This window comes from Rhea pennata, chromosome 13 (assembly GCF_028389875.1).
Source record: "Rhea pennata isolate bPtePen1 chromosome 13, bPtePen1.pri, whole genome shotgun sequence".
NCBI classification, from domain to species: Eukaryota; Metazoa; Chordata; class Aves; order Rheiformes; family Rheidae; genus Rhea; species Rhea pennata.
The window spans coordinates 4220111-4247320 of record NC_084675.1 but is presented as its reverse complement, the minus strand read 5'-3'; the positions used below and the strand labels follow the sequence as shown (position 1 = coordinate 4247320).

At 38.0% G+C, this 27210-nt stretch overlaps 2 protein-coding genes across 5 annotated transcripts; one reads left to right on the top strand and one right to left on the bottom strand.

Moving 5' to 3' along the window:
* Positions 1–1244: 1244 nt before the first annotated feature.
* HSDL1 (hydroxysteroid dehydrogenase like 1) lies at positions 1245–10692 on the bottom strand. Its single transcript, XM_062586245.1, has 5 exons — positions 10609–10692; positions 5843–6075; positions 4681–5126; positions 2710–2937; positions 1245–1888 (listed from the first exon to the last, which is right to left on the bottom strand). The coding sequence occupies exons 2-5, from the start codon at positions 6069–6071 to the stop codon at positions 1787–1789; spliced, it is 1005 nt and encodes a 334-aa protein (XP_062442229.1). The 5' UTR covers positions 6072–6075; positions 10609–10692; the 3' UTR covers positions 1245–1786.
* A 209-nt stretch (positions 10693–10901) lies between these two features.
* DNAAF1 (dynein axonemal assembly factor 1) lies at positions 10902–25814 on the top strand. 4 transcript variants are annotated; one of them, XM_062586396.1, is made up of 15 exons: positions 10902–11183; positions 11267–11413; positions 11641–11782; positions 12198–12335; positions 12817–12952; positions 14809–14900; positions 15506–15727; positions 16461–16627; positions 16865–16986; positions 17481–17695; positions 19005–19265; positions 19891–20000; positions 22696–22758; positions 24585–24951; positions 25279–25814. In XM_062586396.1, exons 3-15 carry the CDS (start codon positions 11647–11649, stop codon positions 25374–25376), a joined length of 2127 nt encoding a protein of 708 aa, XP_062442380.1. In that variant the 5' UTR covers positions 10902–11183; positions 11267–11413; positions 11641–11646; the 3' UTR covers positions 25377–25814. The 4 variants fall into 4 exon arrangements, with proteins under 4 accessions (XP_062442380.1, XP_062442382.1, XP_062442379.1 ...); XM_062586398.1 differs by having other exon boundaries at positions 11250–11413; positions 12204–12335; XM_062586395.1 differs by having other exon boundaries at positions 11250–11413.
* The last annotated feature ends 1396 nt before the right edge of the window (positions 25815–27210 follow it).

Below are 27210 nucleotides of genomic sequence, written 5' to 3'. Positions count from 1 at the left end.
GCGCCTCGCCTCGGTCTAATAACGACGAAAAGAGAGAAATTTCAGCTACTGACCCATCCTCAGCCCTCCCCCCTGCCCCCAGCATTAACTGCTTAAATTACATTACTGGGTGTTACCTGATAACGCCTGTGCTTACTATTGATGGCTTTTCGGAAGGGCGGTCACGCACACCCCGGTCATTCGTTCTTTTACGGACAGGCACACTCTAAACATTACTATTCTGTCTCGTTAAAGAAACCGATGAGGCAGCTGTGACTGAAAGGGGCATTAGTCCTGCCCAAAACTCCCGAGACAGCCAGGAGAGCCTTGGCCGGTAACCCCCCTCAGCGAGGGGAGCGAGCTCCTGTCACGAAGGGCACGGCCCGAGCTGCGCCTGGGCCGGGGCAGGGGCGCGCGGCCCAGCGGCCCCACCGGCTCACCCCAGCGAGCGCGAAGGCTGGGCGCTCGGTGGCGATACTCGGGGAGCACAGCGCAACTGCTCTCAGTCCCGAGTGCAGCGATTGTAATGAATTAGGTAGAGCAGTTTACTGACCCATCTCACCCTGCCATCTTCTAAGCAGCAGATAACCTTGGCACAAGCAAGGGGAGGAGAGTTAGATTCACCTGAATCTATGGATAAAACAACTGCATAGCTATTTTGTGGTTTTGATGTTTCAGTATAACACTACAGGAGCAGTAGTAATGGTTCTCTGATGAAACTGGATAAAGAATATTTATATCATATCCTACTTTCAGATGACTATTACAAATACACCGAAAAGAGCTTATTTCACTCTCAAAGATCTAGTCTGCAACAAGTATTAACAATGTATGTTATCCGATGATCTCCACCAGAGGTCATATACATAAACTTATCTATAGATACTTACAGATAGACACAAATGTATCTATATGACTACAGAGGTATAATACTATTTATATTTAATAAATATTATTTACACATCTATATAAGAGCATCAAAATCAAGCATCAAAACTTTAATAACTTTTTTATTCTCTTAGGAAAGACAATCCATGTATTTAAACCAAAAGATTAAATTTGTTCTTCAGCTAATCTGTTTCTACATTCTTTATTCAGTTCTTCAGACATATTTCAGCTTGCTGAAGGAATATTTAAAGCATGATCAAGGGCATTCACATCTGGAATAAGGAAGCAAACAAGCCTATCTCCAAATTGCTTTATAATTCTCTAAGAGCTTTCAGTCATTTAAACAACTTTCAAAATAGTCTCACTTTCTATACACCTTAATTTTGAGAAGTCCTTTAATTACACAATTCAAATACACAAAAAATACACACTTAAAACATATAAACATTTGCAATTAAAAGACCAGAAAAGTTACACAAAACTGCACGTTATAGAAACCTATTAGTTGACTGGTATCGTCTTTTTAAACAGCATGATTTTGGATCTCTCTTGGGCCCATTTTTGCAAGATTTGGGGAATTCTCAAATTCTGTTGACTTAAGTTGCAATCATTTAGCGCTATGGAAGAGACAGTCATTCGCTATCAGAATGAAAACTGTACCTATTCCTGTTCAATTACATTAAAGACAGAAGTGAACCAAGACTATCCTTAACAAGATCATCTGGATTTGTGTCCTAGAGGAAAACAGAGAGGAACTATTTAATACAAAGATACAGACAGAATGCAGTCTTCCAGTGTCTAGGTTATACACTGTTTAGCAGAGTATGAATAAATTCGAGTAAATTCAGGGTACTCTAAACATTCTTGCAGCACTCAGATCAGAATACTGTACTCATTTACACCGGACAGCTGGATATTCTTATTTCAGTTTGCTTGCTAAAGCTTCCTTGCGCACACTTCTGCAGAAAGACTGTGCAACCCATGCCCAGATCCACTCAGGTATGTGCTTGCCCAATGCGACCTATGGAGAGAGGCAGGGAGAAAAGGGAAGAGAGAAAAAAGAAAGGGAGGGGGGAGATCAGTATCTATATGATAAACAAGCAATTTATCAAATTACCACTGCAGCATAGCAATACATATTTGAACATCAGCAACTAAACTGCACTCAGCTCCCCCCAGACTAAATCTATTTATTTATTTTAGAAGTAGGGTACACAGTAGCATGGTTAGCTTGTGCAAATGAACAAACCATTGTAGGGTTTAACTTTGCAAAAACGTTGCTATCTTACCAAGACCTTTCCTGCTTTTTGTCCTCATTTAGACTAATTCCCACTTCTTTAGTTCCTTCCACTCTACCTAATGCTACCTAACAGCTAATAGGTAAGGTGTCACTAGAGTTTATAAAATAACTTTCCGGGGCAGATTGCTACTATTCCATCCTCCCTGCCCTCCTGCCCCAAAAAGTAGAAATACTCCCATAAACTAAGATTCAACAAAATGCAACTTCTGTTGAAAAAAATACACAGTGAAGTGTGGGCCCCATCAGCAACATTACCAAATAAAACGAGCTACTGAGTGCTTTTGAATAAAAAGTTATTTCCTACTTTTGCTGTGCATTTCAAGTAGAAATCAGATTCTCTATCTCATCTTAAAAATCAGTATGTCCAAGCATAATTTACTAAAGCAGAATTAGTGAGAAAACATTGCGCAATGCCTTGAAGTCCTTTGCTATGTATTGTACTTTTCAGAATAGTTGCATAGTTTCTGTTTTGACTTCTAAGAAAGTAAATAGGCTGCTTGCTTTTACGTTAGCCAGTAGAACTGCGCGATGAATTCTCTTACCTGTATTGTATGCTTCCAGAAACCAGTAGTCCTTTTGGACAACCCAAGAGTAGAAACAGCTTGCCTTGCATATTCTTCAGAAGAAGGAAAAAATAAAGAACGTTTCGATGTAATGCTACTGCACGACAGCATTTTTGTAGTAACTGCAAATGGAGTTAAACTCTGAATGAAGATTCCTTTTGAGGCATACTCGTAATGTAGTGCTCTACTGAAATAGTCCAAGTAGCTCTAGGAAAACAAAAGCAGAAGGTGTCACAATTTTGTGCTTTTGACAGTTAAGTCTCAGTGCAGAGTTTTATTAAAACTCTAGGAAAGTTTTAGAATGCATCATACATTAGCTAAAAAATAAAAATATGCATTTCTACAACATTTCTATTTGTTGATGTTTGTCAGAAATGCAACACTGCAGTAACTTGCAGGAGACGGGGACAGCTTACCTCTCTGATGTGAGTTTAACAAACAACCTGACAATTTCCACTTTAAAAACAACACAGAAATGTTTGTTTAATCCCCCCCCCCTCCAAAAAAAAAATGCCTTGTTTAGCTTAAGGGCACTACAGGGACGCTCCAAGGCTAAATATGCACACCACTGGACAAAAAGTCTGATTCTTTAGAACATTTTATGAGTGAATTTCATATTCAAATGATCTTCCCCAGAAGCTAAATTAACTACTTGCTGGGACTCCCTTGGGCAAAACTAAACATGTATTTTCTTGTGTGTATATCTTGTTTAACTAATTTTTACAGAACAACATCCAAAAGTATAAGCTGGTAACTTGGATTGTAAGAATCAAACAGATCGAAAAATGAGCATGGCCCAGTCTTACCAAGGCAGCAAGCAACACTGATGTCATGCTGAAGCTGCTACCGTGCAATTTGGCTGGTTAGGCCCAAGGGAGACAGCAGTGCTTTCAACTGGATTGCTGATTTAGGATTTAGATTAATGATGCCAGCAAAAGTAAGAAATTTTAGTAGGCTTTGGATTTTGTTTTGTTCTTTTTCACCCAGGCCATTTAACTGATGTGGTTTAAGAGTGCAGTTCTACATGTACTTGGCATAACCAAGAGAAAAATGCTCTGCAGAGAGACAGGATTCTTTTTAAGCTGGTTTCAACACTGAAAAAAATCTGCAAGGACTTATACTTTGGGGTAATACAGTTGCTTTTGATTCAGGCAAAATGAAGTGTTCACAAAACCCACCCCAGAAGCAAGGCTGAAAGGGCAGCAGTCAACAGGTAGAAGTAGCTATTTATGCAATCTACGTTGCTTTTGAGGATTCAGTAGCAAATCATCTAGTGTGAGTCTACATTCCCACACTTACACCTCCAGCATCATCCAACTGTCCTGTCCTATCCATTAGCGACTGACTCTCCTCAGGAAGAACAACTACAAGGAAAAAAGTCCTTTTCACTGCTTCCCAAATACGGTGCAGACAGCAACGTCAGAAGCCTTTTGCCTCACCTAACGTTCCTTGACTGCTGCAAATCTGAAAGATGAAGCTGCCTTTTTGCAGCACTTGTTAGAGGCATGGCTGAACTTTAAGCACAGACTCCTCACTACAAAATACTAATTTGTAAGTACCTTGAGACATCTCTGCACAGCTCAGGTGGGGATGAGAGATCAGAAATTCCAACTCTTTCAATGAGTCACAGAACTGCCACTTTAGTTCATGTATCATTCCTCAGGAATATGACATTTCTCCTAGAACTACTGTCATGCCACAGTTAATATGTAATCCATATAGTATAGGCTTGGTTTCAAAACCCAGTATTGCTGTGAAAAAGCAGTATACTGACTGCGTAATACATGTAACATTCACCTCTGACATTTGGTTAAGTCCTTAAAACATTTTTTCAATTATTTTGATATCCTTACTAAAAGTGTTTTAGGGAAGGAAAATAAATAAAGAAATCACCAAACCCATAGCTTCTACTCTTCAGCACAAACTATTAAACATCACAACACAACTTACTTTACAGGCTCCATATAATGACAACATTGGCGTGGGTTTATAACAGACTGCAGAAGACAAATTCACAATTGCACCCTTCTTCTTTTCTACCATGCCTGGCAGCACAATATGTATCATCATGTTAGCAGAAACAATATTTACATTGATCATGTCCCACAATATATCTTCAGACACGTTGACAAAGTAGTCCGGGTAGGAATGAAATTGTCCTACATTATTCACCAAAATTCCAATTTCTCTGTCTTTTAGGGCCTCCTTAATGGCTAAGTAAGCCTCACGCCCCTTGCTGAAATCAAATACTATGAAATCTGTTTCCACTTTATAGGTTTCAGCTATGCTTTGAGATACAGCCTCTAGTTTCTCCTTGTTTCGGCTGATTAAGATGATGTTGACACCCCGTCTTGCCAGCTCTTCAGCATATGCTTTCCCAATACCATCTGTGCTACCTGTAACAGAAAACAGCAACATGAAGATTAGAGCAAGCCCAGTCTTCTGTTTCTACAGTTCTTTTAATTATAGTTTTATTCCCTTCTCTGAAGGTGACATCACACTGAATACACTGATCTCAAAACTACAACACTAAAGACAGTGCTGGCAGCAGCACCCTTCTGCAACCCCATCTCATAGGAGTTTAGCCTTTCCAATGACAAGAGCAGAGAGCTTACAGTAAAACCTTCATGAAAGGGAAGGATGACAGAGATGCATGATTTAAATATTGCTCAAAGACTTGAACACCTGCATAAATGCCAAAGTGCTCCCTGTTGCATCTCTGTGTGCTATTGTTTATGTATTCTCATGCTTGCTTGTATGCATCTTGGGTGTACCTTAGAATTTTAGGGAAAAGTTGCTTTGTAATTCTTCCTCAGCAGACAGACAGCACAGTGAGCTTACCTGTCTTCCGAGCACTCAAGTAGTGACAGTTGTTCAAATTAAGTTGTATTCATTCTGAAACTGCAGCCAGAGTTAATATAGACCCCAGCTTTTAACAGAAAGCTTAACCAGCAAGGTAAGATAGCAAGTGTTACAGTACTTCCAAATTCTGGTAAGAGGCTTCTTGATACATGGTTGGTAGGGAAGAGCGATTACTATCCCATTTCAGAAGTCAGATTGACTCTTCCTTGAAGAAGCACATTACATAAACATAAGCAAATATACTGCTTACCAGTGACTACAGCCCATCTTCCATATTGCTTGACCAGATCAATCTCACCGACCAGCTTTGGAAGAAAATGCAACCTGAGTAGATTGTAAGTGCTACAAGCAAAACTGATGCACTTTCTAGCTGTATACCAAGTTCCAACTATAGCCAGGGCCTCAATGTAAAAATTGCAGGCACGACTGATCTCTCTGTACAAGAGGGAGAAACGATCCACTGCAGCCATAGTAATCATAAGCCTAAAAAGAAGGGAAGACACAGGCAATTACAATCTCCTTTTCAACCCGATCAGCTTTTCATACTGATTACAAAACAAATAACCTTTGAGATTCAGCATATGGTACAATCTGTCCACAAATATATAGTACCAACTTGGTGGAGGAAATACACAAAGTACATTCAGTCAACCTTTTAAAGTTTGAATTATCACCTCCTCTTATTTCCATTATCTCTTAGAAATGGCGTATGTTAGAGCCAAATGTGCAGTGCTAAAATATACAAACATATTGCACAACAGGATAGATATATTTGAAAGAACTACTCCTTTTCCAAGACTAAAATCATACAGATATGAATGCACCTGCAGTCGTAAGTTGTGCTCCAGGGAAGATTAACTTAATTAAAAATAATAATAAAGCATGAGAAGCTGCAAAATGCTGGTTACGCCAATATAATATGGCACACTGGCACTTTAGGTAAAAAAAACTTCAACAGCAACTAAAGTCTCACTAGCTACCAGTTGCTAAGTATCTTGACAGCATTATACTTTTTGTAAAGGAGGACAACTTATTTCTACCAAAACTGCAACTTTCATCCTTCTGCTTTGCCCTATATATGTTTCCTTTGGCTTCAAACTGACAAATCTCTACCCTACTGAACAGCGTTCTTGACAGCAGAACAAGATACATGCCACATCTTATCCCATTAATGCAAGTATTTAAAAGAAGATATAACACTCACTATATTGTTACCATGCACTTCGATATTGCGGGCATATTCATACCATACCTGAAACTGTTTCCTTTAAATAAAAAGCACTAATCATGAAACTCCAACTGCATAAGAAAAAGGTTATCACTACACTGGGCTACAAACAGCATCTTTTTAATTTTGCTAGTTCAACAGAAACAACAGCATCCACTTTCTCAGCACTGCAAAGCAATCATATTTTACAAGATAAAAAAAAGAAAAGAGCTTGCACCACCACACAACACATCTGAATATGTATGTTGCTCAGTGATTTCACAACTTCCATGTAAAAAGCATGTGCTCTGAAAGGGGAGAGGAAAAGCAAAAAGCCACAACAAAAAGCCACGACAAGAAGCCACATTCCAGATGACGTTCTACTTTGCTGCTGAAAGAGCAAAAAGTGTTTGCATTAAAGCCATCAGTAACCTCATCTACGACAGTCATCACTATGTAAGCTGATTGGAGCACAACAAATTTTCTCAAGAGCCTATTATTGTCTGCTTTTAAGTCTAGTCTGATTTTGTGACAGCATAAACTCAAAACACAGTCAATTCCAAAACTGTCTCACAGTACTGTCAGATTTATCACATACTCATGATTTCTAAGAATTTTTCCTGTGTTAGAAAGTTGCATTTTTATATTGCTGAAGGACAGGCCCATCTGGAACACAGAGACGGTGCACAACACACTATAAATAATAAAAAAAAAAAAAAAAAAAAAAAAGAGAGAGAAAAAAGAAATATTTTCTCTCCACCACTTTTCAAATTATGTATTATTTGAAAGATAGCAAGCCACACATCTGGTGGTGGTACAATTTTCAACCTGATATCATGTCTTTAAAATGCTTTAGAGCTTTCTTGCTTCTGTTAGCTCATCAAGCTGCTCTTCTTCTTTAACTCCTTTTGAAAAGTTTCTCTGCTGCAGGAACCACAAGTGACCAAGTAACTTTTTTTTAACATAGTCCTCTTTTATCACCTGAACATGTAGGTGCCAGAACCTAATTACTACTAGAATTGTATTCTAGAATACTAGAAACAGTATTACTGCCACACTATCCAAAGACTTTCCAAAACAAACAAACGAACAAAACCAAAAAAAAAGTTTCTCTCTTTCCTTTCCTAGAGTGCAGGAAAGAATACCATAGACAGATTGAGACAGATCCATAAAGGTATATAGAAAACTGACATCAACAGGAATTATTCACAGGCAGATTCACAAAATGCTTCTGTGCAACTCTATCATCATTTCCACTATTTCTTTTATTACAATGTCACATCCATTTTAAATGTTTAGGGTCTTCATATCAAAGGCTTCAATTTTCTTTGTTCTGCAAACCACCTGCCTTACTTTTCAAATTTCTTCTTTTAGCTCAAAGATCTAAAGCACTCAAGAAATCCCAAATTCAAGACATGCAAATATTTCAAAAGCTTACATCTTTTTCTCTCCCAAGTATTCTTAAGAGATTGTGTGTTCTTTTAAATTTGAAAGTTATAATAAAGCGCTCTACGCTTTCTTTTTTGTGGCTTCAGTTATGTCCTACAGTAGAGTGCTAACTGAAAAAAAAACTTTTCATGTATTTCCACCAAGGTTGATGCAATACTAATAACAATAAAAGTGAAATGATTTCAGGAACCAATCATCAGTACTTTCCAGAGGGGAAAAAAAAAGCTCCTGGATATTACTAAAATATGACAAAGCTTGCATGAAGAAAATTAAATTCTCTGGACATTGAAATATAAATATAGATTAAGAAATTGTGAAAATGGTAGTTTTTAACTTGGGTACACTTTGCTCTAAAGAAATTATAAACCTAAAACATGCAGAAGTCTTGTTTCTGATATATTGTGAGGAGGGATTCCTATCATCAAGTCAGCTGATCTCTCATGTCAAGCTAAAGCAAACAATTCAAGATCAAAGGAAGATAAAATCCTCCACATGAGCCTGTCAAAACCTGTCTTAGCTCATAATGCTTAAAATGCCCAGACAAGACATAAACGTTGGCTGTGCAGAGCTGTCAGGGGAGAACCGGGGCTCAATAAAGAGGAGGCGATGTACCAGCAATGGAAATTTTAATCCCTGATGTCAGGATACAATGTCCCATCAGAAAAGTTACCAGTTATTCACAGAATGTCCTAAGTGTATACAACACTTTCCAAAATAAATGAAAAGGCTCTGTCATGATCTGCAATGATTTACACTACTCAATTGCAATATTGTAAATAAAACAATTCCAGTCTAAGCACAAAAGGGAAGTGCAAGAGCTAAGATTAATAATGGAAAACTAATATTCATCTACAAAATAGGCAGGGACAACCAGAGGGAGAGAGCTCAACATATAAGAAGTACTTTCTGTGCTTGAAAGAGTTATGAGAGACAACAAAAGCCCAAAGATCAAAGTGTAATTTTGGTCCTTGGTGTCATTATAATCTGCTAATGCTAACTGCTAACAAGGGTACTACATCGACCGTATCCTTCTGGTTTGAAAATACTGTGTTCCTGAACAATCAGGTCAACTATCATGCCTTGGCCATGGGACACTGCCAGTCATTAATGTCACATTTAACATCAGTGCTTTCTGAATAAAGACACTGTATTCATTTGTATCAAGAAGAGAGAATCCCCAGCCAAAGAAGCTTACAGTTTATAGTGCTACACATTAGTCACAGAGGGACAGAACACACTAAGATTAATATAAATAACAACCACATAGGAATAGATTTTATACCTAGATATGCAAGTGAAGAGTATATATGCAATCATGGCTTGAAGCAGTACAGCAGAAATAACTAGCTTCACCATTTCACAGTAGCTTTCAGTACCTTACAACACTACCATTGTGAAAACTTGTGGAAAAATCAACCACTGATTTACTGTTCCTCCAAGAGAGTGCAGATACTTGCTAACAAAGGTATTATGAAGCAAGCATCTGAACTTATTATCTGGGGTGAATTACCCAACTGTTCATCAAACAGAGATAAACCTCAAGAAGTAATTATGTTCTCATAGCAAAGACACATAGTATTTTGTAAGCAAAAATGAGAGCTCTACTCACACTCTGAGTCAGCCACAGCCACCCAAGTCCTTCAGGACGAAGCCAAAGCCAAAACAGGATATTCTGACTTGGCTTTGATACTCTACCAGCTGTACTTACCCACGCTCCTTGAGTTCCAAGCACAAAACCAGCTTCCTCACATCTCCCTATAAAATACTGTGCAGGTAAGACAAGATCTTTGCTGACAGCACATGATGCCTCTGGCAGCAAATGAGCCTCAAGGGCTCTGGATGGCTAGCACTACCCAAAGGATAGCGAATGACAACCAAGAATATGCTGATTTAATAAATCCTACCTCAGCAACTGTTTTTGTCAGCTGAGGCTGCCTTTCCCAGTGGAAACCGTGAGGCAGCAGCAACACTGCCTTCTTGTTTTCTTTGAACAAACTACTCTCTAATTTGTACCAGATCTAGAAAAAATACAACTAGATGCATAACTTCCTTTCTCACTTCAAACGTGCAAGTCATGCTAAAAGGTGCAAACTATACATTCCTAAATACCAGTACCCTAAACACTTGCCCCCCACTGCGACACACAAGGCAGTTAGAAGGGGAGCACCTGCCCTTAACACTCCCCCACTCAGCCTGGATCTTTCTTCTCTCCCTTCTCTCCCCTCCCAAACCATTTTCTAACACGGGTATCTTTCTGCAAGAAGCTTCCTAACCCTGTAACTTACAGGAATTTTATAAGAAAAACACAGAAACAAAACAAAAAACAAAAAAGAAGCCCGCCCCCCCCCCCCCCCACGCACAAGAAATACACCACGGCTGACGGCCGCGCGTCGGTAGCGGGCGGACAGCCAAGCCGAGCCCGGCGACCAGGCCGCGTCCCGGGCCGGGCGGGGCGCGGCGCCGCGCGAGTCCCGCCCGCGGCGAGGCCGAGCCGCCTCCCGGCTCGCTGAGGCGCGTCTTCCCCCGCGGCGAGGCGGAGGCGGCGCCGCCGCTTCGGCGCGGAGCTGCCGCGAGAGCGGCCGCGGGGGGTTGTGGGCCGGCGCGCGGCGTCGCCATGGCGACGGCGGCCGTTGGCGGCGGCGGCGGCCGTTGGCGGCGGCGCAGGCTGCGGGGCGGCCCGGGCGGGCGTTGCTTGCCTCGGCGCGCCGCGGGTCTCCGTCCTCCGCGTTTTACACCTGTCACTGCCCGGGAAGCACCAGACGCGCCACCGGGTGCCGGGCAGCCGGGCCCAGGTTTGCACCGCGCCGGTGGGCTCTGCCCGAGCCGCGATCTGGGAACTGGAGCCGTAACTGGAGAGTCAGTCTGCCCGGCCGCGTAGGGCAGCAGGCTTTTCCTCAGAGCTCACAGGCTAAACAAAACAAAGCAAAGCAAAGAGGTAAGGGAGAAACATAAAGCATCCCAATCCTTTATCCTGTTAGGAGACTAAAGCTTCTCCTGGCAGCTCTGCTTTCCTTCCAGCGACAGCAGGAGAGGGCTCAGGCGTTACCCACAAGCAGGCTGTGCCGTCAGGGAGCAGCATAACCACATCCTCCGCCTGCCTGCTTTGAAGGAGAAAAGTGGCTTGGTCCGTTTTGCGAAGTTTCTCTGCTGTGGTCCCTTTGCATTGTAAGTGAGATATGTCACAGAAAGGCTTAGGATTCACTCTCCCTGACTTGGAGGGTCTCCGTTGTGACTAGCCCCAGGCTTGTAGCTCCACACAGGCTTCATAATTTACCTATACTGGTCTTTTTTATCTGTAACTGCTATTCCTTCTGAAGTCTTTAGACATTTTGTCTGGAGGTGGAATTGTATGTCGAATGCTGAGTTGACTGGTATTTGTCTAAATCACGTAGCCAGAAATGCAACCGCAATACGGCGCCGCAGAGAGAGGCCTTGGAGGGGAGGCTCCTGGGCAAGAGACATCAGGAGAGTCTCTCAATGATACTAGAAATGAAGCTACCCAAACAGAAAGTGAAGACAACTCTGAAAAAACAGGTAAGTTCCTCCAGTTGGCTCACTTGGGTCAATTTAGTGAACATTTGACAATTTATTTTTTGAGTACATATTCTTAGTTACTTTATCAATATAAGAACTGGAATTCAAGCCTATTATTACCCATCTGGATGCAATATGAGTTTATTCTTTTTCCCACTGAAGTCAGTGAAAATCTTGCCATAACAGACACTTAACATAATTAGCTACCTTCTTTTGCCCTTTTTTTTTTTTTGCTAATCTTCTTTCCTTCTTTTCTTTCTTCTTTCTTTCCTTTTTTCTTTCTTTCCTTTTTTTTCTGGAGGGATATCTTTTTTATTTTACAATCGTACAGCTAACATGAACTCTAAATGTTTTAATTGTGATGATTTTTAAATGATCTGTTCCAATCATCTTGTTTGCACTGTCTCTTTTTAAGTGCCAGAACTGCAAGTACAACTAGAAGGTGCAGAGAAAGAATCTGAAGAGAAGATTACTGAACATGTAATTAATCAAAGGCAGCCCGAAGACATTTTGAATGAGTATAGCACTGGAGACACCTTAAGAGTGCAAAATGGTAAACTTGTAGAAGAGCTAAGACTAGCAAACAGCTACAATGCTTGACATGACTGAGATAAGCCATTACTCTAGTCTCTGTACATGCGAAGTTAGCAGTCGTTAACCTCAAATTATCAGTAATTAAATGTAACGTATAAAAGGTATCTAAGACTGTAAGAACTTTGATGCTGGTACCTTATGGTCACTGTATATTATAATAATCTTTCTTAAGATGAATACTACCTCTCAGAGCTGATTTCCAAAACTGAATTAGAAAATGCAATATTTTAGTAGTTTTTCTGATTTTACTACGTTTGCCTTCTAAAGAAGTTAACAGTTTCCTTTCAATGGAAATGTTAGTAAAAATCTCAAGTTAGAACACTTTTTTTTTCTTGAAATGTATATTCAGGTGCTCTTCAATACTTCTTTAAATTGAGAACATGACACTTTTACCCACTCATGCTGCTAACCTACAGCATTTTTTCTTACTTACAACAAAGATATTAAAACTCAGGAAAAGGCTGTCAGCTGTATATCCAGAACACATCAACATAATGAACAAAAACCAGATGGTGATCACAAATCCGTAACCAGCTCGTTCAGTCAAAAGACAGAAGAAAAGGAGAACGGTGTAAGGTAATTTGTTGGTTATTGATGTTGCTTATTTAAATCCAGGCATCACTGAAGTCAAAGGGAGCTTTGCTATTCTGCATATTAGCCTTAACTCAGAAAAATTATTTTGAAGATAAACATGAGACTAATCAACAAATCAGGAATTGTCCTTGATATTTGTGGCATTCATGGTGCTTTCTTATGACCACAGTTGCAAACTACCCTTTAGATAAATTATATAGTCTATTTGACGGATAGTAGATAGATGATGTGCATATAATAATGTGTGTGGGCTGACAACACCAAAACTAGTACATATTTTAAAATTTTGCTCAAAGTTTTAAAATCCTCCATTCCTTCAAAAATTTATTTCAGACACATGTTTAGCTTATAGGACAGTTACAAGCTGACAATTATATTTTAAATTGCCCCTGTATCAGAGTTGTGTTCTTCAACACTATTGAGATTTTCAGTGTAATCACTGTAAAAGTAAATATTTTCAGTGTAAAAGTAAATATATTTAAAAGAAAAGTCTTTATTAAAAGTTTTACTTCACCATCTTTACTCAAGTTTCTTGTTATTTTAAAAATATCTTCCTACCAAGAAAATCTTACTGTTGTAAGCCTTAGTCCTACAAATACCAATGGCCACAAATGTGTAGTTCAATCTGCTAACACTGAATTTAACAGTAAGAAATATTTTTGGGTTATATACTATTGTACTGTTGCAATATTTCTTTAAGTGAAGGATAGGTACTGGAAAAATTATTTAGGACACAATCTAATCTTCCTGAACAGGAAGAAACGGGTATTTCCTATTTTAAAATGTTTTTGCTAGGTATTTTCCTGATGGCTTCCCAAGTTTCCTTCTGTAATGTTACAGAAGTTTTAGTAGTTCTCGATACTGACCTTCCAAAACAGTATCCTGTTATTCTTTGCAAAGCTTGTGCTAGGGAACTAGGCCCATCCAACTGTATCAAACTGTCAACCAGGGCTCTCCAGCACAGGGTCCCAGATAACTGTGAAATTCATCTCATCAGCTGCTCTCCACTATCACTCGTTTCTATCTGAACAGTTCTCAGGCCGCCTGGGTATTCATTTGCCACTTTGAGTTTTGCTGTCTAGCTCACTGCCATCTGCAACTTCTAGCCTCTCTGGTCTACTTCAGCCACCGTTGGCTGCTGGCCCAAGTGCTTTGCCCTTGCAGCCTCTGCTCTTTCACACTGTAGCTTTCTGTGCACTGCCTCTTGCCGAGTCTTCTATACCTGCACTGTATGTCCGCAGCACACAGCTTCAGACCGACTAGCCTTTTCTGGCTTCTCACTAGCATAAATCCTCAAAAGCGTGGAGCTCAATATTAAGCAGTTATGACTGAACAGATATTACTCATTTTCCTACTGTGGCATTTGTAGCCTACCACAGCTCTGTATTCTGTATTTCTGGGTGGTATTTCAGAGTCAATGTTTTGTTAAAATTTTAGATTGATAACTATTGATTTTCTAGTCTGAGATCCTGACCCTGCATAGATGTTGGCTATTGTCTGTGCCCTAAAGGTCCTGCTCCAAAGCAGCAAGAAATGGAAGAAAGACTAGGAGAGAAAGGAACAAGAGTCTATCCAAGGATCATTCTCTTGGTGTCCAAGAAGATAAACTCTCTAATTCCCTACCTACTTTCCTACTTGCTCTCCTTTTTTTAGTAAAAGTAGGAAGAACCTTCTAACACACTTCCAACAGATAGAAATGGAAAGCTATTGTAAGAAATAGATATTTCTCTTGCATGAAAGAACTATTAATTATGTTGTATTGAAATCTGAATAAAAAACATTTCTATGCACACTGAAATATATTTTTAGTTTGTTTCTGCTTCCCATTATTATTTCAGAATGACAAAAAAGATCCTACGAGACATCTGTAAGCAGCAGAAATTATACTTGACCCCGTCCTTAAATGATACACTTTACTTACACTATAAAGGTAAGACACAAACAAGAAGACGAGTTCGCTTTATTACTCTAAATAGCATTCTAGCAGAGACTAGTTTATGGCTCACTGAAGTAAAGTGTCTAAACATTCTTTTGAATTAGAAATATAATTTAATTTGATATAATAATGTAATTGTGAGACAAACAGAGTCAGTATGAAGGCAGAAGAGTGAAATGATTATAGGCCTAATTCACTTTGTGGCATCATTCGAAGGATCAATAGGAATCAAGGGACATTTTTTTCAAAACAGTAGCCACTGATAAACTGTGTCTTAAAATACTGGTCTAGATTGCATTTAGAGGAAAATATCTGTATTCTTCCTTTTTAAATGTGTTTGTATAAAAAAATATTTTTCCAGCTTTAGAGCTTCTAGATGCCAAATAAAAATGGTTAGGAAGAAAGTGATAAACAATGAACACATCTTCTTACGTTGTGGTCTAGGGACTGTACTATTAAATCAGTGAAAATCAATTTGAATACAAGCATGCTCACAGAATGCATCAGCAACACTGGTTTAATGAAAATTCTTCTTCCAAACACTGATTTTCAGCCAATGCAATTTAATCCAAAGATTTTTTTTCTTTTTTCCCTTGCAGGGTTTGACCGCCTGGAGAATCTTGAAGAATATACAGGATTGAAGTGTTTATGGCTAGAATGCAATGGCTTAACAAAAATCGAGAATTTGGAGGCTCTGACAGAGTTGCGTTGCCTCTACTTGCAACTCAATTTAATTAATAGAATTGAAAATCTTGAAGCCTTACAAAAGCTAGATTCCCTCAATATCAGTAACAACTATATCAAGACCATTGAGAATCTCTGTAAGAACTGTTGGTGCAACATTTAACTTAAAATGCACCCATTTTCTTAATCTTTGACTATTATTAGTGGCAGTAGTCTCCATAGATTTTTTTTGTTCATGTTAAGTTTCTGCGAAGTACCCATACCAAAGTCCATAAGGTTCCTATTGAAGTCAAACCTATGTATTTTCCAATTTGAAGAGAGGAGAAAATGGAAAAGATGTAATAATTTCTTACACGTGGATATCTCAAACAATTAAGTACCCTTTCCACGCTTCTTAATAGTCTCAATTCTTACCTGTTGTGCAGACAGGCTAATAATACAGTTTTTGCTATTTACTTTGCAATTAGGATGTCCTTTGGCAGTTGCAGACATGATTGCCAGTCTCTTACATCTATAAAAGGATTTATTCCGTCTTCAGCAGAAAATAAAAAATAATTTCTCTATATCATTATTTCTGTACGTTAGCAGTAACTTGAAAAAAATACTCTTGCTTTTGTGTAACTGACTGGTTTGAAACTTGAATTAAAAATGATCAACCATCCTAAAACAACCATTTTTCTAGTGGTGGAGAAAATAGTTTTGGAGGAATAGCCAATAAGTATATATGGCAGAAGTCAATAAATTTATAGAAAAATCCTCATAATTCAATATTAAACAATGATATTGAAAATGCAATTTTCTACTTCCAGAAAATCCTTTGTAAGGAATGATTTTTACCTTTCCTTTGATTGTACTGTTCTTGTCTGACAGCTTGTCTGAAAGTCCTGCACACTCTGCAGATTGCTCACAATAAATTGCAAACAGTGGAAGACATACAGCATTTGCGAGATTGTCCAAGTATTTGTGTCCTTGATCTTTCCCACAACTACCTAGATGATCCAAATATTATACCCATACTGGAGGCCATGCCTAATCTGGTAAGCAGAGTATAGCTGAGGGTTTGTCATGTATGTGAGTCAACATCCTATTAAATGATTTTATCAGGAAGTCCAGTATGTGATAGGTCTGTGGTCTAAAGCAAATGTTAAAACAGCTTTGTCTGTGATTGTAGAGCAGGTATTTTATTTATTTATTGTTTTTAAAGTGATAGTGCATACCCAAGTAGGTAGTTTTTTGCTACTCAACTTAGAAAAATATTTCTTTTGTTTACCTAGTGTGTGCTTAATTTGATGGGAAATCAAGTGATAAAGAAAATTGCTAATTATAGAAAAACACTTACTGTTCGACTAAAACAGCTAACATACCTGGATGACAGACCAGTTTTCCCAAAAGATAGGTAAGAAACGGAGATGTCTTCTTTACACAGCAATAAAGCTCATATGCTAATGATCAATATTTTCAAAGGAAGACTAAGCACTATAAGTTACTGAGGACAATTGATTTTGAGTACAGCAGTATTATACTGCAGGAATGTGTATTTAACATATCTTTTTCACAAGAAAACACACCTTTTTCAAAATTAATTTTCTTGTGAAAATTTTTGTTTTATACAGTCTATAGCCTAAAGAAAAATCATAATCTCAATTGAAACTGAACGGGCATCTGGGAAAGCAGAGCCAAGATCAGCACTTCTCATGAATCTCTGTTTTTGCAGAGAATAGCTTCGGTTCTTTTTGTTGTAGTTACACATGCAAGATATATGCATCCCAGTTGCTTAAGGGATTGTCGATACTATCTGCCTTTTATCCATTGCAAATATTTTAAATTTCTCTTTCGTTATGCATGTGAGCTTTTAAAGCTACATTACAATGAGCTCTTTTTTTTCATTAGAGCCTGTGCAGAAGCCTGGGCCACTGGAGGGCTTGAAGCTGAGAAAGCAGAAAGGGAAAAATGGGAAACCAGAGAGAGAAAAAAAGTCCAAGATAGTGTGAATGCTTTAGCAGGAATCAGGAGAAAAGCAGAAGAAAAGAAAAGACAAAAATATATGGAAGAACAAGATGCCAGTGCAAAGTGTGAAAACAGAGATGTAACAGAGACCGTAGAAGGTTTGTTGTTAGTATTTTGGGAAAAGATTGTGTTTGTGTCTGCTTTAGTTTGATTATTTAAAACTAATAATATTGTCCAAATATTCATAAGCAGGATGATACAATGTTTTGGAATATACTTAAGAATCTTCTTTTCCCATACTAGATACTTACTTGATGAATTTTAGATTCATTTGAACTTGATGACTTTTAGATTAATTTGAACAGCTTTAAAGCAATCATCATCTTTCTCATTGCTAATAAAATAAACAAACAAACAAAAAAAAAAAAACCAAACACTCTGTCCCAGCTCTTCAAGCCATTGTGTTCTACATCAGCACAACCAAATATGATCGTACAAGCCAGGTACCCAAATCTGTATGTGACTGAGTGCTAACAGACTTGCATCTCTGGGCAGGGGAGTAACAGTCCCAGCAGTCATTCAGGACTGGAGACAGGCACTGACACCCCAAGAGCAGTATTTCCCCTAGATGCAGGGCAAGACTGGCTTGAGTACGCATATAGTACTCCCTGTACTAGGGAGACCCAGTAATAACTGCCTCGCCAGTTCACATCCAGCTACCTCTGCACTGCTACGTTCATGAGCAGGTGATGACTTGAGGCTATCCACAGCAATGGTAATGCAGGCAGTTTAAGGAAGGCCTTCTGCTTCACTTACTGTCCTTTTTTGTGCCACAAATTCTCCTGTCACAGTATTCAAGATGGCATAAATTCATGAACAGTAATAGTCCCCAGCTTCTTAGCTTTTCCATAACAGTGGAAGATCAACACACAGAAGACAAATAAGAAGGGAGTACCATGCAGAGGGTTGCTCTTTTGATAAATTTTGTGGTTTTGCTCTCTCTGAAATGTGGTTGAATAACAAGCAAAACTTGTTCAGTGAGCTAGTAGATTGCATAAAGGTGAACTTGGAGCAGTTACCACTGATCTACCAAAATGCTCAAGCATATATTAAAATGTAGACACTTGGGCGTCTTCTCAAAGTGAATGGCTCAAAGTTAATTATGGATACTGGACAGCAATTTACTTCAGCACTTTTGCTTTTTTTTTTTTTTTTTTTTTTTTTTTTTAATGAGATGGAAAATCCACAACATGGCTCCAATCTTGTAAGGCCTATTGATACATGAATGGCTGCTCAAGCAGAGTGCAGGCTTTTGATGCGTATTTTAGGCCAAACCTTTAAGACCGTGTAGTACAGCCTTTTGATGCGTATTTTAGGCCAAACCTTTAAGACCGTGTAGTACAGCTGGGGTGTCTAGACTGAGAAATGGCAAGTTAACGCAGTAATTTTAAAGAACTTCTTCTGTAGGAATATCTGAAAATTCAGATGACAGTGATGGAATTTCTAATACATCAGAGATATCAGACCTATCAGAAGAGGCAGAAAATCAACAGAAGATTGAGGAATCTGTACAGGAAACTTTTGATGTTTGTGATGAAGCAATAACAGTGCTATCAAATAGAGAAGATCACACAGATTTCCCCTCTGGAAATATTCCTGCTAACATTCAAGAGGATGCACCAGAATCAAACTCATACAAATGCTCAAACTTCAACAGGAAGGCGGATGGTAATGTACACAGTGAAGAATCACAGCAAACTGTGAAATGGAGATGATAAGCCAAACTGTCTTAGTATAGTTCCCCTGTGCTGTGATCCCCAAAAAGCTGATTGGTAGATAAGAACACGAACATGTGGTTAGATTTCCATTGTGACTAGTTGAAAATAAAGTAATTCTGGATAAATTATTCTTTAAATACAATGGTGGAAACAGGTCTGGGTTCCCAACGTGCTGCTTTATAAAGGTGGAACTGTTTCTCATATGTACTAGTTTCAGTGACAGGACTGGAGAGGGATCATAGCTCACAGGCTTCCCTCAGGCCCACATAAACTGTGTGATATAGCTACACCAGCAGAAGCTGGGCGTCAGTCAAGAGGTGGTTTTATGCCTTTACATGTACAAGAATGCTTTTTGTTGTTTATATATGAAATACATTATTAAAAAATGAAAATACTAATTTATACATTGTAAGATAGACCAAGAATATGATGGAAAGACAAAGCTCTGGATTCAGCTGAAAATTCTGCAACACTAGTCAGATCCACAACAGTTGTTAGGTTCTATAGTGCTTTTGTTGCAACATACAAAGTCTATTCAGTTAGTTCTCTGTGACTACCTATTTCTTATTCTGTAGATCTACCAGGAGAGAAGATGGCTCCTGAAAGGGCCATAGTTTCTGAAGTGGATGAATATACTGAAAAAGAACAAATCCAACTGGAGACACCAGAGAAACTTTATCTTGACGTACGTAATAGATTCAGATTTTGAGATATGGATATTTGGATCAGATCTGGATATTGTTAGCTCTCAAATACATACCTCTAAAGTTTTGGCTAAATAAAGTGTATGGTCAGGTTTCTAAGAAAGGTGCTGTATCGGGAAAAGTAAAAGGAAAGAAAAGGAATTACACACACACACACACACACAAAAAGGAAGGTTGTAGTGTTAATTCATTCTCTACAACATAATATGCCCAAAGAAATTATCACTGCTTCCAAAGCTTATTTTATCCTTAGATCACATGAAGCTGACCTTTTAGCTTTGTGATTTCTTTTTGGAAAAGTTAATAAGAAATTTCATTTAAAGAATGTAAATCACAATAAAAAGAAGCTAGTGGATAAATGTGTCTATTAGGCAAAACTCAATCAAATATGCAATTAAGAATGTCAACTACTGCACAAAAAAAATAAATAAATAACTATCTAGCATTGTAAATATTAGTGATATAATTTTCAAAATATAACTTTCAAGTATATTTCTAAAAGAGGCAGAATATGCATTATTCATGTATACCATAAATGATTAACATTTCTAAAATGCTCTTCTATTATCTAGTATTTCTGTCTCCTGGTACGAACGTGTAAACATGTTTCACTCTGAAGACATGGATAATATTACTGAAAAATATAATCTGACTCCAAAGGAAAACTGTTCAACATATTCTAATTATGACACTACTGCTGAACTGATGGTGTCAGAATATTATGCTACTAGCTGAGCAAGCTTCTGAACTTATGATTTCCCAGAGCACTTAAAGTATTCTTTCATCTCTTATATAGCCACTGCTAAATATTTTAGAAAGCTCTGTTACATCTTTTCTGTATTCTTCCCAGGAAGAATTTCCATCCTGTTATCTAAGGGCTCACCTCACTGCTTCAGTAGAGGGCTCATTACTGCATCCACCTGTTTGGCTATTTTTAATGACAGGATTAATGAGAAAATTTGCGGGCTCTCACAGCAATTACGAGCGTACACAGTACTATTTTTACAGGCATATTTTTCAATGTCTGAAATAAAAGCATTAAATAAGTATCAGTACTGTAGGCACCCACAATGTCAAGATCTCAGAGATTCAGTGCCCTTTTTATTCTTGGCACCATAGCAAGCTTCTTTGCACAAACTTTAGCATAGCATAAAAGGAACTCTTCAGCATATGTGCATAAGGTTCCTTTTGATGCATGAGGAGTATGAATATTCTAGATCTACAGAAAAAAACATATTAATATACATCTCAGTATTCTGTGCTACTCCATTCTCCAATTGCTGTTTAGTAATGAAATGAGGTTCTGGCAACAACCTCCAATACTTACACTAGTGCAGATTTTCCAAAGATACTTAGCATCGACATAGTGTGAAATTAGTGTGAAGATACCAGGGTCGAGATGCTCTGGAACAGCACTGTGGTCTTTATTCATATCCGAGACTCTGTAGCTTGTCGTGGAAGTAACTTAAGGGAGGAGAGGGGAGGAGGATTTGTCATGCAGTTGTTACGACATTCCCCAGTCAGGCATAAACAAGCCACAGGTGCATCATCTGTGGACTAACTAGAAGTTGTTCACTGAGAACTAGTATTTATGCATACCCCTTGGCAATGCATGAATTACATTCTAAATGTCTGAACTAGGATAATTTTAGTAAGAAACACAGTTTGGTCTGCAAGCACACCCTGTTGACTGGAACAAGACTAACAGCTATTTCAGTTTGCTATTGACATCAAATTCACCCATTAACATTAGCCTCCAAATCTCAATTTGTATTTTTTTTCATATTTTATATAGCTTTATATGAATTCAGGACATGCTGTACTAACCGCAACCGCATAAGGAAACAGAAATTTCATTTGTTTATTTTGATTCTGTAACAATCTTCACCAAGCAAAGCAGTACAGATTATACACAACTGATTTGATATTCCTGATGCTGCTATGCCAACCAGCTTGCTACAAAATCAGTAACCTCTAAAAATATCTTGTTAAAGCAGACGCTTTTGCCAATATTGTTCTACATTAAAGTATGGCAAAAAAGTATCCTATTCTACTTGTGATTTTGTATTCCCACTCTCTATTTTTGTTTTTGTGTCAGCAACAGACAGTTATCTTAGATAATACTATCTAATAGAAAGTTGAAATGATTGGACTTGTCTGAGGAAAAACAATTCTCAGCAAGTTTGAATTCCTATTTCTTAGTTACAAGGCATCATAGTAAAGCATTGGATTATTAACTGTATTAACAGCATTTACTGATAAACTATTTCAAGTAGACTGGAAGTGATGTTTTGACTCTTACCCATAAGATGAGTTGTAGTTAAGATTAAATCTGTTGAATAGGTAAAAGACATAAATAAACTGTGTTTCCTTTTAAAATCTTTTTAGTACATTGCTGTGTATCCTTTTTCTTCTTTTTGTTCATAATCACACAGCATAGTAGAAAAGAGTATACAGCCTGAGATTAAGGTTATTGTCTTCCTCCATTTCTGGAGACAGATGAACTTTCCTTTTCCTACATGTACTTAACAGAGAAAACTGTCTGCTTGGAGAGAGTGACAGTGATGTATTCCAAAATATTTGGTCTCTTGCCCACAAGAGGATTACGAAGGAGATGGAGATGTTGTGTTAGAGCTAGCGTTTCCCACTGATAAATGATATTGTGATTGTCTTTAGGAATTGCCTGATTTAGAAGATATAGATGTAAATGCTCCAGAAGAGGAGATCTTTGTTCAAAAGGTAAGATTCTTTTTAATTCCAGGGATGATGCTTCTCTAAAGACATTTAGTAATGATGTCTTGCAAAATGAGGGTAATCTAAGTTGTGTAATGCTATCTTGAGAAATGTGATCAGCTAAGGCTTTTATAACTAAAACAGATGTTTCAGCAGATTTTCTTTATACATTTACATTTTTAATATGATTTTTTCATATTAGTGCATTGTGAAAATAGAATGAAAAGCTAAAAGTAATGCAACAATCAAATAAGACTAATTTCCTAGTAGCATACAATATTTTAATGAAGATTACTAATAAAATATACTATACTAGTATGTTGTAATGAATTGAATGGATTGTACAAATTGCCTATTACGGAATAAAATCAGACTTTTCGGGTCAAAGTATAGATAGATCCAAACTCCTTAGCTCTGTTTTGGGCTAGTCAGGTACAGGGCAGTTCCAACCCCGTTGAATCATGCCCACATTGATGTTGTGTGCTGTGCTCAATCTAATGTGCTAGATAAACGAGGACAAACAGAAGAGAAGAAAAAGAGAAGAAAACAACAAAGATGAAAAGCACTGCTGTGATTCTAGTGCTGTCATTTACTCATACTTACCTTACTGGAACAGGGTTAATACAGTACATGTTTTTACCAGTTGATCCAAGACACTGTAAATGTTTGCTACACTCAGTATGTGTAAGGCATAGATATTATCTGCTCTTTTGGTAACAGAGTCATAGCAGTGTTGTGAAATAAGAAATATTGGCTAACAAAGCTTCCAATTATGTAGAAGATAAGAGAAAAATAGAAAAGGGGTAGGGAACTAAAAGGATTAGTAAGGAAGTAAGTGTTACCAGCTCTCATGGGCCCAGTGGTGTTCATTTCTTAACTGAAGTCAGATGAAGGTGTTTGTTAGGTCCCTGTGTTTGAATAGGATCATGTTAAGTCACATCTTAAAAACAGTACTAGCAAGGCTCAATCTATCATAGAATCACAGAATAGTTGGGGTTGGAAGGGACTTCTGGACATGATTGGTCCAACCTCCCTGCTCAAGTGGGGTCAGCTAGAGCAGTTTGCCCAAGACCATGACCAGGACTGGATATCCATTATGATAGATACTGGAGCACTAGAAAATCATGTGAAGAGCAGTCTCAGTGGTGAAATGTAGACTTTTCAGGCCTGTTCCTGTGGCATTACTACCAAAAAATAGCGGCTTTATATGAAATGCTATTGGTTCATTAGCAGAATTCCAGCCCAGAACCTTTTAGTTAAGGTCCTCTGCTGAACAGTGGAAGAATCAAGATTAAATTCCTGTTCTGAAGAAGGTAAAGAGTAGATATGAGCCCATGAACCTTTTTCCCATTGTCAGTGACTTGTTTTTGAGTAGGTCTTTTGGGGATCACAGACTTTTGCTTTTATTCCATCTGTTGTAAAGAAATTTGTTTTCAGGTTGGATCAGAAACAATACGGTATGGTGTAAATCAAAGGGAAAAGGAAATGGTTCTAATCTAGTCTTCACAATTAGAGTGGTTTTGTCTTTTTCATAATGGTTGTATTCATTTTGGTACATAGCTGCAACAGTAAGAATTGCTGAAATGCATCTTCTTTTTTATGATTATTAGTTATTAGTTTGTGGTTAGTTCACAGCTGCTATATGACACGTAGTTAACCCAAGGTTCATCAACAAAAGGAGTTGAACCATGGGTATGAAGCACATCTATATCTTTTGGGAGAGCAGCACATCAAAGCTGATAGTTGTTGCATGACTCCAAGAAACACCTACGTATCTTTTAATATTTGCATCTAGAAGTCTATATTTTCAATTGCAATTTCTATCTTTACAGCAAGAATATCACCCAAAGATTGAAATAATTTCAGAAACAATGAATGAGAGTGATTCAGCAGTAGAGGAAACCTGTAAAAGCACATTTGGGAATTCAGTAGGAGAAGAGATTCCAACAGCAATTTTTTCAAACATGTGTAAGATACATCAAGACCGTGAAAAGGAAATCTTAAGACCCATTGTTGAGGGCTTGTTTACAGAGCCTTCTAATTCAGAAAAGGACTTGGAGACTAAAGATAAACAAGAAAACCTGTTGAAACCTTTGATACAAGAAATTATCACTGAACCTAAGGATAGTCTACTATTGCCGTCAGTCTGCAATCATCCAGATGATAAAGGGGACAGTAATGTTACAGTTTCTTACCATGGTAAGATTACAGTGATATAATCAGAAAAAAAAAAAAAAAAAAAAAAAAAAAAGAAAAGAAAAAAAAGTGGCACATACACTCTAAAATTAAGGGGTTTGTTCAGTCCTTGCCACAAACTCTCAATCCAGTATCTTATTAACAGTCACCTCTTCCGTTTATTTTTGCAGGAATCCTAATTAAGAATTAAAATATTATTTTCTGGTTTAGTACACAGAAGATCTTTCTGAGTTTCATTTAAATGGTTTTAAAAAATATACACATTTATTTTTTTCAAAATTAATGACCACTACTCAGTTTCATTTGCTTTTTCCCTTCATGCTTTAACAGGGAATAGCAGTGATGGAGAAGTACAGTGCCTGGCTGAGAGTGGAAGATGCCCTCATGAACCACCAGATAACAAAGACAGTGAGTGTAGATTTGATTAATCGCTTTGAAAAAAAACGGACCACGTTTGGAATACAGTGCCTGGCTGACTGAGTGTGGTTATTCTCAAACTCCAAATTCAGCAAGGGATCCATTAGTTAAAACAGAAATAACACTTCTTAACACTTCTTGTGCTATAAAAGAAGACTGCCTTTAACATGAGGACTGTTAGGATTTCAGTCAGTCATAGGCTGATGCAGGCTCCAGCGTATGACCTTCAAAGCAGAATTTCTGGTCTTGTCAGCATGACAGTTCACAATCCTATATAAGCTGCAGATAACAACCAACCCTTACCTTCAAAGGTGCTAAAAATCCCTAGGTTCCAAGCTGTTGAAGGCAGCTGGGAATGTTCACTACCTTTGAAAACTGGGGCCCTACTGTTTTAAGATTGAATTCCACTCTCTGTTTATGTCTTTTCATTCAATTATTTATGTAGTTCCAAGCCATAGTGTTAGGTATTCGTTTCTGTTATCTGAACTAAATAAATATTCCAGTTGTAAAAATGCAATTCTATGATTCTATGATTCTATTGTAAAAAAATGACACATTTTAACTTGTATCAACTCCTTGCAAATATATGTCATACAAAATAGTGTTCAGAGACAATGTTTCTTCTTAATACAGTATTTTAAGCCTCTAATATTCATGAACAATTGTGTATGCAAAAATGGTGCAGAAATAAGCATCCGTGCATGCAAAATATGAATTTACCTTTTAGGGGGGATCTGTGATGAAGCAGATACTTATATCAGCCACTTTTGTATTTTTTTCCTTGTAATATACATGTCTCGGGATCTAGATTTCAAGTATAAAAAGAAGATAACTAGACAGTCAGTAGTGACAAAAAGACACTTCTATTGAGAAGCAGGCCAAAGGAAATTGTCTTTCATTGGCTTCTCTTTTACTTGAGAGTGGTAATCTTGTGCCAAAGTGAAATGTGGCATCAGGAGCAGTGACTCCTGAGCTGTGTTGTCTCCTCTTCCCTTTCTTTTTTCTCCCCACTTCCTTCTTCCCCTGCTGAACGACAGGACAGAATTTGAGGACGCAGAGATCGCTGATGAGCAGGGCTTCCTTTGTGACTCCACAAAAGACAGAGTTTGAGAATATGGCTAATTCTTGGGCATATGAATGAACGCTGAGTTCCTTAACAACTCTTATTTTCCTAACACAGAGCCGGCTATGGTAATAAGATAGAAAATAATTGTATGCTGCTTAAGTGCACTCTGAAAGAGGTGTCTTCATCTTCAGGGCTGATACTGTTTTTATGACGTAACCAACAACTGCCAATTTCAAAAGTAAAAGCTACATGTTAGGTTACTTCGTTAAGCCACAACCCAGTTAAGGTGGATCCCTTTTCATATTTCTGTAAATCTCTAGTAATCTGTAATAGTTAGAATGAAACAGGCCTTGTAGAGGTGGACATTTGAAAAAAATATTATACAACGTTGGAAAAGATTTATTTCCAATCAGCTGTGTGTAGGTGCCATCTAGTGGTAAGAGAAGTGATCATCTTAAGCATAAACCAAGTTAATTTTTAAAAGGCCTCAGGGAACACAACACAATTATTTTAAACTCTAGCCCTTCTCTGCCTTCCGTCAGTAGAAACATGCTGGTAACATCTTTCGCCTCCAGGACAGGGCTGCAGGATAAGTGAGTGCCTGGGAAGAACGGACTTAAAGCATTTTAACCGGAATCTTCTCTTTACAGAGCTGCAAATGGTTTCAACAAAATTTGTGAGCTCTGCCCTAAAAATTATCTGCTTCTCCTTTCTGACAAAAAATGATAACCAAGACTTACTTCAACAGCTATATTTTTTGTGCTGTTTCTATATCACTT

Bases quoted from the DNA above. Each gene is read 5' to 3' on its own strand.
- DNAAF1 (XM_062586397.1), top strand. From the start codon at position 11,647: ATGCAACCGCAATACGGCGCCGCAGAGAGAGGCCTTGGAGGGGAGGCT. The intron at 12,953-14,808 runs GTAATTTGTTGG...TTATTATTTCAG, and splicing joins GAAAAGGAGAACGGTGTAAG to AATGACAAAAAAGATCCTAC. The intron at 15,728-16,460 runs GTAAGAACTGTT...CTTGTCTGACAG, and splicing joins CAAGACCATTGAGAATCTCT to CTTGTCTGAAAGTCCTGCAC.
- HSDL1 (XM_062586245.1), bottom strand. From the start codon at position 6,071: ATGATTACTATGGCTGCAGTGGATCGTTTCTCCCTCTTGTACAGAGAG. The intron at 5,127-5,842 runs GTAAGCAGTATA...TTTCTGTTACAG, and splicing joins AAGATGGGCTGTAGTCACTG to GTAGCACAGATGGTATTGGG. The intron at 1,889-2,709 runs GTAAGAGAATTC...CTCTCTCCATAG, and splicing joins TCTGGAAGCATACAATACAG to GTCGCATTGGGCAAGCACAT.